We start from the raw sequence: 13055 nt of genomic DNA on the forward strand, positions 1-13055 counted from the left end.
AGACTTAGAGGTGGAGTTTGGTGTTTCTCACCTTTAAGTCCCTTTATTCCACGTGCTCACTGCCGAAGTCCTGACTGTGACGCTCATTAAGTGGAGTCTCTTGGTCCAATACACAGGATGCACAGACCACGCCACAAAATAATGACACAAATTATTTCTCTATTTATATTTAGCCAAAGTTCATATTCATATGGATTGTGACTTAATAGTAGTGACAAAAATATTCCACTGAAAAGTCAGCTTACATCCCCAAAGGAAACATTTTGCCTATTGTCAAATGCCTGAATACATTGCTTTCCACCGAGCATTACTGTATCAGTAATTACTATAAGACAATACAAGTTATATGAAAGATTAGCGAGATCTAAGGTAAAGTGCAAATAAAGCAAATAGGTTTTACCATCCTTGCAACTTCCACCCCAGCCCCAAAAATAATTTTAAAAATCACAATATAGAAAATAATGGGGTGGCTGGTGTGGAAAGAAGAACAGCATGCAGTAGTGTAGTGCACAGTCAGCTTTATAGGTCACTTAATTTTCAACAGCATATTAAATATCACTTTTCCCCAAATTTATTTATATCTAAAATTATACATCTCATTAGGAAAAAAAAGTGTTGATGCTGACAGCAGTATATTCAGTTGGCCTTTTAATAATGAAAGAAATCAGAAAATTGATTTTAGAGTGGCTGTTTGTGGCTACTTATACCTTGAGCCCTGGTAATACCAACGTTTTTCAAATTGCTTCTTATTTCACAGTTATCAGAACTGCTAGATTAGTCTTGAGGCATCAGTGAAAATGTATGCTAGAATGTAAGAAATTTACTAAAATTTATTTAAACTTTGTGTGTATTTACAAATGCTGATGTTATCTACCAATTAAAGAAAAGAATGGATATTTGCAGGGGGTAGCTTTTCAATGAGGTACTCTAAGTGATTGTTTGATGCTGAAGTTGGTATAACAAACACCTAAGTATCTTTTCCTTTTCTGCCAGAAAACTTAAGAACTTCAAGATACTTAATGTTTCTCAGCTTTGCATAATGCTTTTACCATGCTGTAAGCCACCCTTTCGTACAAGTGTTAGCCCTGTTTGCATCAGGGCTATTTGTTTTTTTAAGGAAAATTTGCTGGGAATAAACGAGGAAAGAATCTGATTTGACTTTCTGTTGATACGTCACTTTTGCATGCTCTGTACTAGTTTTATGATATATGCCTGTGCATTTTAAACCTTCCTCAGGTGCTCAGTAGCATATTTAAGGGGTAGAAATTTTTATTATCAGAGGCTTTTTGCAGTGATATCTGTGTTTAGAAATACAAGGATGAAAATACATGCTTTATTATCCTTAAAATTAGCTGTAGCTCTTTGTCATCTTTTGAATTCTTCATTGACTCTGCTGCTCTTTGAATAAGAAAAGCTGTAAAATTATCACAAGTAGTTCTGAAGACCAGGAAGCCTTGTGAAGTAGTATAATTGATGATTTAAGGTGGAAAACATGGAGGGAAATTATGTTTAATTTATTATGAATAAGGTGATGATGCTAGATTATTCCATTCTACATGTGACAGAAAAGATCATACTTAGATTTAAGGGGTTTTACCTGAAACTTTACACGGCTTTTACCAACCTGTTTTTTTGCTCCCTGGTAAACACATCAGAAAGGATGACTGAAAATTGTCCCATAAACCTGTTCTGATAAGTGGCAGATCACTTTTGCTTCAGAACTAGCTTTTGTTTGAAGCAGGGTAGCATCCACTACCTTTTTTATTGCTCATTAAGTCACTCAGGTCAGGGAATTTGAAAGTAGGGGAGCACTGCCTGCTCAGCACTCTCTAAAAGAGCCTACTAACTTGTTCCCAAAAACTAGTGATGGGTGGGACTTTCTGAGAGCCTCCACTTGATTACAGCCAATAACAAAATATTACTTTTGGTTCTGATGGGCTGTGTAGGTGTTCTTTCTCTGTGGTGACTTTGATGTGACTGTGCAGAGAGAAGTGCTGACTTTCAGAGGAGTGCAGATCTGGGGTGCATTTGCAGTGTCTGGGTAAATACCTAGACTATAACAGCTCTGGGAAACAAGGCCTTTCCATTTGCTAAGCTTACTGCTTAGCAGGTCTGACTTTCACTGTCTTTGCACATTGCACATACTATGTAAAGGGACAGGAAATTCAGTGATCTGTTCTTTCTGTTGTTAGTGAATGAATGAATAATTTGCAAAACAACTCACAGTTTTTACTTCCTTTCTGACAGAAGTCTAGGAGGAATGTATTTAAAATGAGAACTGTTGATAAGTGCAATTACCACTCTTATTCATGTGGGATTGTAGCTTCATTTTTGGCATTGGCAAAAAAAAAGCTGCCAAAGAAATCTAATATTTTGGATCTTCAAAACTTTTAGAGAAAATCTTTGGGAAGTGTAGCAACTCAGAGAAGAATCATACTTTTGAAGTGGCTCTACTTTGGTAATTTTATTTTTGTTTGTCATTCCCATTTTCAGCCTTAACTTAGCAGTTTCGTAAAGTTACTGATATTGCCTACATCAAAAGCCAACAAACAAACAAACAAAGCAATGAAGACTTCAAGTTTTTACATAGACTTCAGTAAAACGTTGTGAATTGCAATTCTAGAATTTTGCTTAAAGATAAAAAAAGAAGACTGTCCTTATGGTAAGCTCCTTGGACTGTTCCTGTCATTTTCCTGAGCTATATTATTATCATAACATTCCCAGTACAGGGTAAAACCAGAGTTATGGCAGCAGGTAATTCGAGATGGACTATCAGCAGGATCAACCCCTGCAACACAGCTTGACTTGTAACCCAGGCTGCTTTCATACTTGGGGCCAGTCCAGGCTCATAATGTCAGGGTTGACAACACAATATCCACAAATCGTGTACTCCAATTAGTGCAGAAGAAAAGCTCTTTAAATTTAAACTTGGTCTATTTCCTATATTGTCTAAATAAATGTTGGCCACTCAGTTCTAGCTCACCTTTCAGTTGTAATTGCATGCTATTTGTGTATTTGTTGTGACTCTCTTCCCTCCTGTTTACTTAGTGTCTCTCTTAATCTCTCAGTTGAATGCTGATAAACACATCATTGCATCCTTCTTAAAACAAGCAAAGATAATCCTGTTTGAGTATGGCAAAAAAGGTTCCAGTTTGTAACCTTTATGTGAAGGCTTCCTAATTTTGCCTTTCAGCACTCCAAGAGTAAGTGATGCACCCCTTTCCAGATGAACTTGGGCACTGTGGTAAGCTGAATTGTCAAGGTCACAGAGGGAGTTAATGCCACACTCTGGCTCAGAACTGATTATCTTTGATACTTACCACAAAATGGTGGTCTTGTTCAGTTTGATTACTTGGTTCCTAGATCTGATGATTTTTTCAGTTGAGCCTATTGATTTATTGAAACCATTTTAGTTGTGATGTCTGAAGGCTAGGATAAACTTTGCTGAGAAAACTGTGAGGTGCTTCTGTCTTCCAAATAACAGCTTCACTCAAGCACCACATAATTGTGTGACCCTTTAAATATATATTCCCAGAACCTTTTAAAAGTATTATTTACAAATACCGACACTTTTCTGGTAGTTTTTTCATTTACCTGTAAGTGGGATATGTGAACTGGCTTGCAGCTTTTCTCACAGTGCCCTACCAGTAATGCTTTGCCCACTTCATTGTTGCAGGTAAAGATAATGATTTTAATTAAACTTGGCAGCCACTGGAGAATGACTGCTGGTCTATGTTTTTTTTCAAAGGCTGATGTCTCTGTCTCACCTTTCAACATCCCAGAGTTCCTACTGGCCCTTCAAGCATAAATTAAATTTGTTTAACACTACTACCTGGACAGATAACCAGGAGTAAATTGTTACTGTAGCAAGATCTCTGTTAAAAGGGCAAGAGAACAAACTAGACTGAAATCTAAGCAGGATGGTTTTCATTTAATACATTTATGCTAGGAATCTGTCCTGCCAAGTACATAAATCAGTTACAAGAGAACATGTTCAAAAGCAAACATTAGCTTATCAACATCAGCTAGGAGTCTGTAGCCGAGTGCTTCAACAGAATAGTGACAGAACTGCTTCAGGTGTGGGCTTGGATATTTAATAACCAGTTGACCAAACTCATCTCAGTTTTTGTTCACACATTCTTATGTTCCTTTCTTAGTGTTTTTGGTTCTTGGGAATAAGGGAGAAACTGAACTCAAACAGTTCAGAAGGACAGGGAGAGGGAGTGTGCTAGCTGACTTAGCTTGATTCTTCCAAGTGGTAATTATTTTCCTATTTGAAAGGTTGTATTACACTTGGGAGGAAGAGAGATCAGGAATGTCCTGATGGTCAGCTGTGAAATATACAACTCATGAAAGATGGGAAGTGGCAAATGGGCTGTGTAATTTTCACTTGCACAATGTTTTCATGCAGCAGGAGTGGTAGAGAAAGGCAAATCATGTTAAAAAAATGTTCCCAGCTATCTTTGCTCAATTGTAATTAGTAAAATAAATTAATTTGATATGTAGCTTTATTGGCAATTTCAGTAGAAAAAAACTTTGTTTGGGGGAAGCTAAACTTTCCAACTGAGATACAGTGGCCTAGGAAAGGACAAGAGGGATAGAAATTCAGACTCCCCTTATATGAGTAACCTGATTCAGTTCCCCCATGTTTAGAGGAATGAGGAGTTAACAAGAGCAGAACTCACAGACAAGTCAGCAGGAATGCCTTATTCCTTATTCCATTTATCTTATTTTGTTCATCAGCCCTTTACAAGTTTTGTAATAGCTCTAGAGGGAAAGTTTTAATGAAATGTGTGCTCTATTATGAGCTTTTTTTATTTTGATGAGATCTTGCAATCTCAGAACAAGAAAAATAAGTAAAATTGTAGCTGAAGTCAAATCTGCTGGAAACAACGTTTCTCAAGTAGGATCAAGACACTGGCTCTTGGCGGGAAGAAGTAGAAATAGACAAGTGCCCACAGGTTAGTCACATGTTGAAAGAGGAACATTATACTGCTTATTCACTTGTCAAACCAGCTGATATTTTGATAATTTGCCCTGAATGTGTAATAACTGGGACTGGTGCATTAGTACTTAGGCTGGGAATTCCAAAAAGTTTCAGTTGCTGAAGTTGAATTGAATATCCCTTGCAGAAGCAAGATCCTTTTTCAAATCTCTGTCTTCAGTGCTCACAGATCTAGCACTGGAGAAGTGCTGGAAAAAATATTACTATTGTGGAAATCTTATGCAAGTACGAAACTAATCACTGAGACAAAAAGTACTTAGTAGATGTTGCTCTATTGCAATGTGACTTTTTGTTTTGTTTAACAATTTTAACTGAAAAATTCAGACTTTGAGATATTTGTGAAGTGTTTTAAATGCCATGATTTTTTGTTCAGAGAATCTTTAAAGAGTGGAGGAGAAATTACATCTCTCTGAAACTCTGTTTCAAACCCAGGACCAACCTCACACACCTGAATCACTGTGATGTAAATCCTTGCTAGTATCATGCCATTCCTACCTCTGTGGCTGTCCTGGTAAGGTGTGTGGCCCTAGCCATCTTTTAGCAAAAGAAATGCACTGATCTTATGTAATGCCAGAATCCTAGGTTTCCTAGAAATGGCTTCCACTTATGTTGGCCAGTCAGCTGTGTTATTTTGAAAACTTCTGCAGTGATTTTATTTTTAAAAGCTGGAACTGAGGCAGCTCACACTCTTGCCTTGTTCATGACCTGATCTAATAAGCAATTGTCCTTGTGCTGTGACCCAACCAAAGTGGAACAGGTTGAGCTGGGATGGGGATTCTTTCTGTTTCAGGAAGCAGCACAATGAAGGGAAGCTGCAAGCTGCAGCTCTCTAATGTCTGCTGTGGCCTCCTTAGCCCTGTCTCTGAAATCACTATGGTCTGGCTGCTACACATGAGAAAAGTCAAGTAGCGTTGAGTCAGTGAAAGAAGCAAGGAGATACCTGATACAAAATGGTAGCCCTAGGTTCCTTTTCCAGTAGTGGCCCATAACAGGAAAGAGAAGAGGCATGTTTCATATGAAGTTACTGTATTTTGTAACTCCTCAGGATTCCCTAGCTTATTTACAGTCACTTTCTGGTTTTGTAGTGCTAATGGATATCCTGAATTGTGTTTTCTTTTTTTGTTTCCTTTGCTTTTGGCCATCACTCTTACCTTGACAGCTTGAGGTAAAGCAAGAATTAAAGTGGGTATGATTTATTGAAATGGAGTTTTGCATGTTTCATGGAGTTTTCATGTCTGTAATTCTTTCAGTCAAAATAAATGGTCTCTGTAATGCCCAAAGAGAACAGCTTTTGCTTCATTAAATTTATATCTCATCTGACTGAACACAATGATCTAGGACCTGAAAGATCGGTGTGGTTTTTGTTTGTTTTTTTCCCCAAGATTTTCAGGAGTCTATGCAGTGAATATAACCAACCACGGAGCTGCCTGATGCTACCTGAACTCTATAACTCAGGACATTAAGTTCTCTTCTTACCTCACTGAGCAGCAGGAGCAAGTGAGTTTTAACCAATGCATTTGGAAAACAACACTTCAAATAAGATGTATCACTACTTGTTAATGGCTCTGCCTTGTGCTTCTGTTATTCAGTCTTCAGCTGGTGACAGCTGCATCAAAAGGATTCATAGTTTTAAATAACAGTTGGAGGATTATTATAAACCCAGGTTCCATCTGCTAATATGCTGAGGTGGAAGCACACACACTTTCTTTAAAAACCATGAGGGGGCTGTGTTTAATTAATGCTGGCTTTGGCAACTGAGGGCATTGGGGACTGCTTGGAAAGGAGTACTAGAAGTATGAACTAGAAGATGGTGACACTGCTGGGAGAAATTGAAAGCTGGACTGCTCCAGGAGCCTCTCTGGAGTGAGTGACAAGGAATGCTTGACCATCGGATCTGTCTGGTAGAAGGAAGCTGAGACTTGGTCTTACAAGCACTAAGTAGATCAGGGTTACAAAGAGAAGTGAGGTGAGAAACAGCTTTCATTCCAAGCCTTTGGAAGGGGTAAGTGAAGGCCTGCCACTTGATCCAAGCACTAGAAATGTTTCTGTAAATTTAAAAGAATCTTAAAGTTCCCTCTTATGGCTGAACTTCGCTGTGTTCTTAACAGTTTCTGGAGTTCTAACATAAATTGTCCAAGTTCAAATCCTTTTACATTAATGGAAGTCTTTTGTGCATTAAAGTAGAAGTTGGCCTTGAAAAGGGTAGCTGGTGTCTGAACAGCACAGACAAATGCTATGTGCAGAGCAGGCTGCACTATGAAGTTTTCTTTGCTAGGCAATATCCAGGGAAGGTTGTGAATATCTTGTTTTGATTTTGTGTGCTTCATCCTGTTAAGGTTGACTTAGTTCTCTGAATGACACTGCTATTCAATAATGAACTTCTTTGATTGAAATTTTTTGCCCCATTAATAGAGGAGAAAACCCTAAAAATTATTCTACTATCTGTTTGACTTTCCTAACTTCAAAGGGACAAACCTTACCCATGAGACCTCAGCCTTCTTTTGAATCATCTCCTGATAATTAGTTGCTTCTCCTCATAGATTTGTTTCAGCACCTTCTCCACTGATAGTTTTCCTTTTTGCTTATGTACCAATGTGGTCTAGTGATTTTTAATGTTCAGCTTCCTCAAGGGAACAGGTTATTACATATTGGGCTCTTTGATCAAAGTGTGTACACAATTGCATGATACCTATTTTTGTTAATTTTAATTACATTTTACCATTAAAATGCTTGATTATACTTGACTCCTTTTACAAAGTAAAATATACCTGTAAATGATAACTGAAGTCAGCTTGGTGAGCATATATAAATTATTTCTGTTGAGTACTTCTTGCTGAGAAAATTAATTACTATGCATTTCTCATACTCTGTATGAGTAACACTCTCTGGCTTTCTATATGTAATAGTAGGGCTTAGACTTCTTGGTAACTATATTGTAAAGGAAGAAAGTGTGAACACTGGAAAAAAGAAATTATATTTTCAGTTGTGAATTTTGAACGAAATGCAAAAGCTTGTTGAGAGTAGTCTCAAAATAATTAAGAGCATATTATCACTATTTTACAGGTAAAAATACTGAAGTATAAGATTAAGTAATTTTCCCAATGTCCCACAGACCATGGAAACAAAACAAAAATAGAATCTTGAACTTCTGATTCCAACTTTTGTGCACTTTCTTGGCACTGCTCTTCCTCCTGTTTGTAAAGGATTGCTGTACCAAAGTACTGCTTACTGCATCAAATCACAATGGGCCTAATAACAATACAGTTTGCAGCCCAGTTCAGGTATCAGTATTAACCTTGGCTTTAAATAATATGAAACTTAGGAGATTTATTGATGTACAGTTCTGTGGAGTTAGCAGCAAATACTAGACTGGAAGTACATTTTTTAAATTCAGTAACTGTTAGTACTGACCTAACAGATTCTTAATTCCTTCATTTCAATTGTGTGTCCTAGTGAAACTTTATGCACATGATTAACTTTAGGCATCTGAAAAAATCAATTATACCAATCCAAAGAATGCATCTGGGCATGCCTAATACATTTTTAAGTGCCGGGGCTTTTGAAGGAAGTGCTTTTACACTAGAGGTACAGTCGCTTCCTGTGTGACCCTTCAGGTATGGCACTGTGTGGAAGGCTATGGATTTTCCATTCTGTTTTTCCAGTCAGTGGAAAACATAGGAATTGTAAGTATGCCCATAAGCGTCCCATGGCCTATTCAGGAAGTGTCCTTTAGGAAATTCTACGTGGGCAAGCTTGTGCTATCCAATGATGTAGTCTCAGATTTTTGTGTCTGTTTCTGGACCACCTTCTTGTACACTTGTGGAAGCTGCTGTAAAGTCTAAATGGTGAGGGAAATTAATAATGGATTTGTTTTTACATTATGAGCAAAACGTGGTTTGCAAAAGTTCCTCCGAGTTACAGTCAGCATCACAAAACCTACTTAGGCCATTTTTGCTGTGAATTTTTATGTTTCTCAGTTCTAGATCTGATGAATTATGACTATGTATGTGTTGTGGTAGTTCAAATGAAAGTGGGTCTTAAAAAGATTCTCCCACATGTTGTCTTCCTTGGCAAGAGTTGATTAAAATTTTCCTGAAAGTGATAAGAAAAATCTGTGGTACTAAATCTGCATGAAGATGACTGTTCGTGTAAGTTATCAACTAAAAAATATGACAAGGGTGGGAAGGAAGAGTTCACTGTAAAGAGGGATGAATCCCTTTCCATTCTTCCCGGCCACTGGTCCTAGTATTTACCCTCAGTTTCAGGTGTCTTAATCAAGACCCAGTTTCACTGCCAAAAAGTGTAGGTAATATGCCAACCAACCACTATGAGGCCAGCTCTGTAGTCTAATGTCAGAAGGTCCTGACATCTCTATACACAGTGAAGTGATAGCAGTGTTTGGAAAGTGTACTAACATTTTCCTGTGCTGATGCAGCACTTGCTTTGCTCTGTTAGCCAGGTACATAGAATTCCTGTTCTGATTCTCCAGCAGAATCCTGCTGCTGAAACTAAAAGAAGTATTTTTCTACACACAACAGATCCTCTGACTAACATTTGTGCTTCATGTTAGTCTAGGTTTGCTCTAGAGAAGATCTTCTGGCTTTATTAAGCTTACACTGATGATCTACTCAGTCTACTGTCAGTAGAAGGGATGTAAATAGAAGAATCTTGACAGCTGTGAACTTTGTGTGAGTTTGAAAATGAGCACTTAGGCTGTAAATTTGATGGGATAAAGAGAGTGTCATAATATTTTTGTTGTATATGAAATGTTCAGTGTATGGGATTGTGGCCCATGTCTGAGGTTGCTAGGAATGGCACAACTATTTCTTGGTTTTAAGACTGCTTTTATATAAACCTGTTTATAACATGTGACTCCCCACATTCCTACGACATTAACGACTGCAAGGCTACCAGCTCAAGAGTTTGAGCTGAGATACCTGTTGCTCAGCCACTGAAATACCATTGTCTGATACTAACATTGCTTTGCAGATAAGGGGCCTCTCAGTAGAGCCCTGTGGCAATAGTGGTTTCAAAAGCAGAGACAGAGAGGTGCCCTTCCAGAGCTAAGATGCCAGTGTCTTTCACTGAGGGATCAGAGGAATTCTTGGAACTTCCTAAGTAAAAAATGGCACTGGTCACACTGAGGAGAGCAGGGTTACAGATGACTTACCCGTGTTATGCCCTAAAGAGCTGTAGAAACTTCCATAGGGCTTTGGAGGTGCATTTGCTTTTTTTCTGAATGTCAAGTTTCATGTTTGTTTCACATATGACTTGAAGAAAAATACTCTTTGCTCCTCTGTCTTACCTGAAAATGTATGGAAATTTAGTGTCACATGCAATGATGACACTTTTTAGTCCAGTGGTGGATGCAACAGAGTTTCCAAAGGTATGAAAAATGAGGCTGTAACCTGCAAAACACAAGGACTGAGATCCCTGGCAGTAATTGGAAAGATTGGCAACTTGTGACTGCTGACTTAGGCAGTACAGTAATCCTGACTTGCAACAGCCTTTTATTACACTGGATCTTGGTGCCCTCTTTGCAGGACCACCTGTAGTGACCAATTGCTCAGAAGTACTGCAGAACTGCTCGGATGATCAGACCAAATATTTTCACTTGTGACCCAAGTCTGAATTTGAGTTTAGCCTGTGGAGGTGAAAACTTGTCTGTTAAGTGAAAGCACTGCTTGTTACTGCCTTTGCCAGCAGGCTGCTCTGTGAACAGCTGCTGTGGCACAAAAGGCCAAAGGGAAGCATTTCAGTTTCACCCTAGTCCTTTCACACCTCCAAGTCACTGGAACATACCCAAGTGCATGGTAAACTACAGGCAGTCTCTCCAGTGCAGAACAGGCTGTACAGTTGACTTTAACTGAAATAGGAATAATCTCAGTCCTAAATTATTTTAGACCAATCAGTCATCTGTGTTGAAGGGTGTAAAGAGACAGCAAAGCAGAAAGAATGTCTGCCAAGTAGGATACAAGACACAAATAAATCTGCTAAGATGAAATGAAATATGAACTAATAATGATTTATTTCAAATGCCAGTGGGGTTACAGTGTGACTCACTTCTAGACGTATTCAGGTGAAATGAATTTTGCAGGCTTTCTCCTGAATGATTTTTTGGTCACAGTAGAGGTGAAGGGAAGGCAAAGCTGTTAGTTATACAAGGAGTACACAGAAGAGTTTTGAATTGCACCCAAATAAATTCTCCCTAATTAATACGTGGTTTTCAAGCCTCTTGGAAGTAGACAAGCACAAACAGCTGTAGCTCTTTTTATAGATACAAACTAATCTCTAGTACATGTTGGAGTTGAAGGATATAGAGAACAACCTGCTGTGGAGTCGGAAGGCTTTTCCAGACACTGAAATATTCTTTTTATACCCTCTAAAAGTGGAAGGGAATGAAGAAGAGTGCAGAGTATAGTCTTCAAGAATCCTGCCTGGGAACACAATCATTACAAGTGCAAAGGGTCTAGGTCTTTAGGGCACGTACCATGGACATGGAAGAGCATGTGTGAATTTGGACCTATTGACAGGTTCAGCCTTTTGTGACCCATGTGAAATGGGCAGCAGTACCCAGTTTTGACTAATGTGAATGATGTTATGACAAAGGATGGGGAAAATTACATGCTTCATGTTTTTAAATACTTTTAAACCCCTAAGCAATAATCCATGATAAAATTCCTTAGACTTGATTAATGTCTTTGAACATAACTTCCTGTTTGAACATTATGTGTTTTCTCCCTTCTTTGTCCTTATTGCAGTCTGTATATAGTGTCAGTTTATTATTATACTTCGCCTGGAGTCAATATCCAGTTGTGGTTGGTGAAGGGAGAAACTGTAATAGCTCCCTTCCATCTCTTTTCCATTAAAATACTAAAGTGGGGGTGCTGTTGATTCCACACATCTCTAGAAGAACTATTGTTGGAGAACTAATCCTTCTCCTCCCAAAATTTACTTTAGAAAAACACATCAAAAGGTAAACCATTTTAAGTATTCAAAGGCAGATGTATTAACCTTTTCATAAGACATTTCAGTATCATTCATTGCTTTGAATTCTGCATTCTTCTCATGAAGCTTGCTAAAGGAAAGTTGGAAGGAGTTTCCTATTGGAAAGTAAGCTATTGGAAGCTCTGTTGAGGTTAGCTAAGAGAGGGTTAAACTGGTATCTTAAGTGACTGTTGGAAAAAGAAGCTAAGTTTGGAAAGGACCATAGCCTCTTCCTTGGTGTTGTTCCATTCTTTTTCTCTAGAATCTCTTTTCTCTTTTCCCCAGAAATAAAAATAAGAATCTGAGACTTAAAATTACTGCTCAAGTGCATTGTCTTTCAATTGGATTGCAGAAGAAAATGGGGGAAATGTGTCATTATTGAGAGAAAGGAGCACTGACTGTGATTAAGTTCTCATTTGGCTGACGAACTTCATGACAGTGAATCCATCTTCAGAAAGTAATACAGTTTTCCCCAAATCTCTCAGCTTCAGCTCTGTAATAACTTTCAAGTTAAACTACAGTAAGTGAAAGAAGACCAGGCTTTTAAATACGAGGCTTTTAAATAAGATCCATGCAGTGGTGGAATATACCTGAGCTGAGTAAGATCCAACTGGAAGAGGTTGTTTCATGGACTGTATAAAGAAGAGATAATAAAATCACAGTGTGACTCAGATCAGGAAATGAACCACTACAAAGGGTTCTGATGTTGAAAAGTGTACTCCCCTTGCTATTATCCTTAATTGTCTTGTTTTGTGTCTTTGTAGGATCATTTCAGAACAATGTAGAAAGATACTCTGGATTTAGCTGGTCCATAGTTGTTCCAGAGGTATTGGCTAAGGTGCCATTCTGGACTGCACAACTCACTTAGCTGTTTGACTTCTTGTTCTGCTGTGGCTGTTGGTCTTAGGGTACAGGAAATCAGAGTTGTATTCATAAGGCAGCTCCTCTCTTTGGACATTGCTGTATGTTATTTTAATGCTGGGTATCTGGGCTGCAGATGGTCTGTGGTGAGACTCTCCTTTTCTTTGTCCAGTAACATTAATGCTGTCACCTCCCTAAAGGA

At 38.3% G+C, this 13055-nt stretch overlaps 2 protein-coding genes across 2 annotated transcripts in view; one reads left to right on the forward strand and one right to left on the reverse strand.

Moving 5' to 3' along the window:
- Nucleotides 1-13055, forward strand: part of WAPL (WAPL cohesin release factor) — a 141895-nt gene that overhangs the window by 1267 nt on the left and 127573 nt on the right. The gene's annotated exons all lie outside the window — the stretch shown is intronic.
- Nucleotides 12857-13055, reverse strand: part of OPN4 (opsin 4) — a 28194-nt gene continuing 27995 nt past the window's right edge. The window contains 2 exon segments of the mRNA XM_030453176.1: nt 12857-12882; nt 12885-13047. Coding sequence (XP_030309036.1) covers nt 12857-12882; nt 12885-13047 — 189 coding nt within the window.

This window comes from Calypte anna, chromosome 6, assembly GCF_003957555.1.
Source record: "Calypte anna isolate BGI_N300 chromosome 6, bCalAnn1_v1.p, whole genome shotgun sequence".
Lineage (NCBI taxonomy): Eukaryota > Metazoa > Chordata > Aves > Apodiformes > Trochilidae > Calypte > Calypte anna.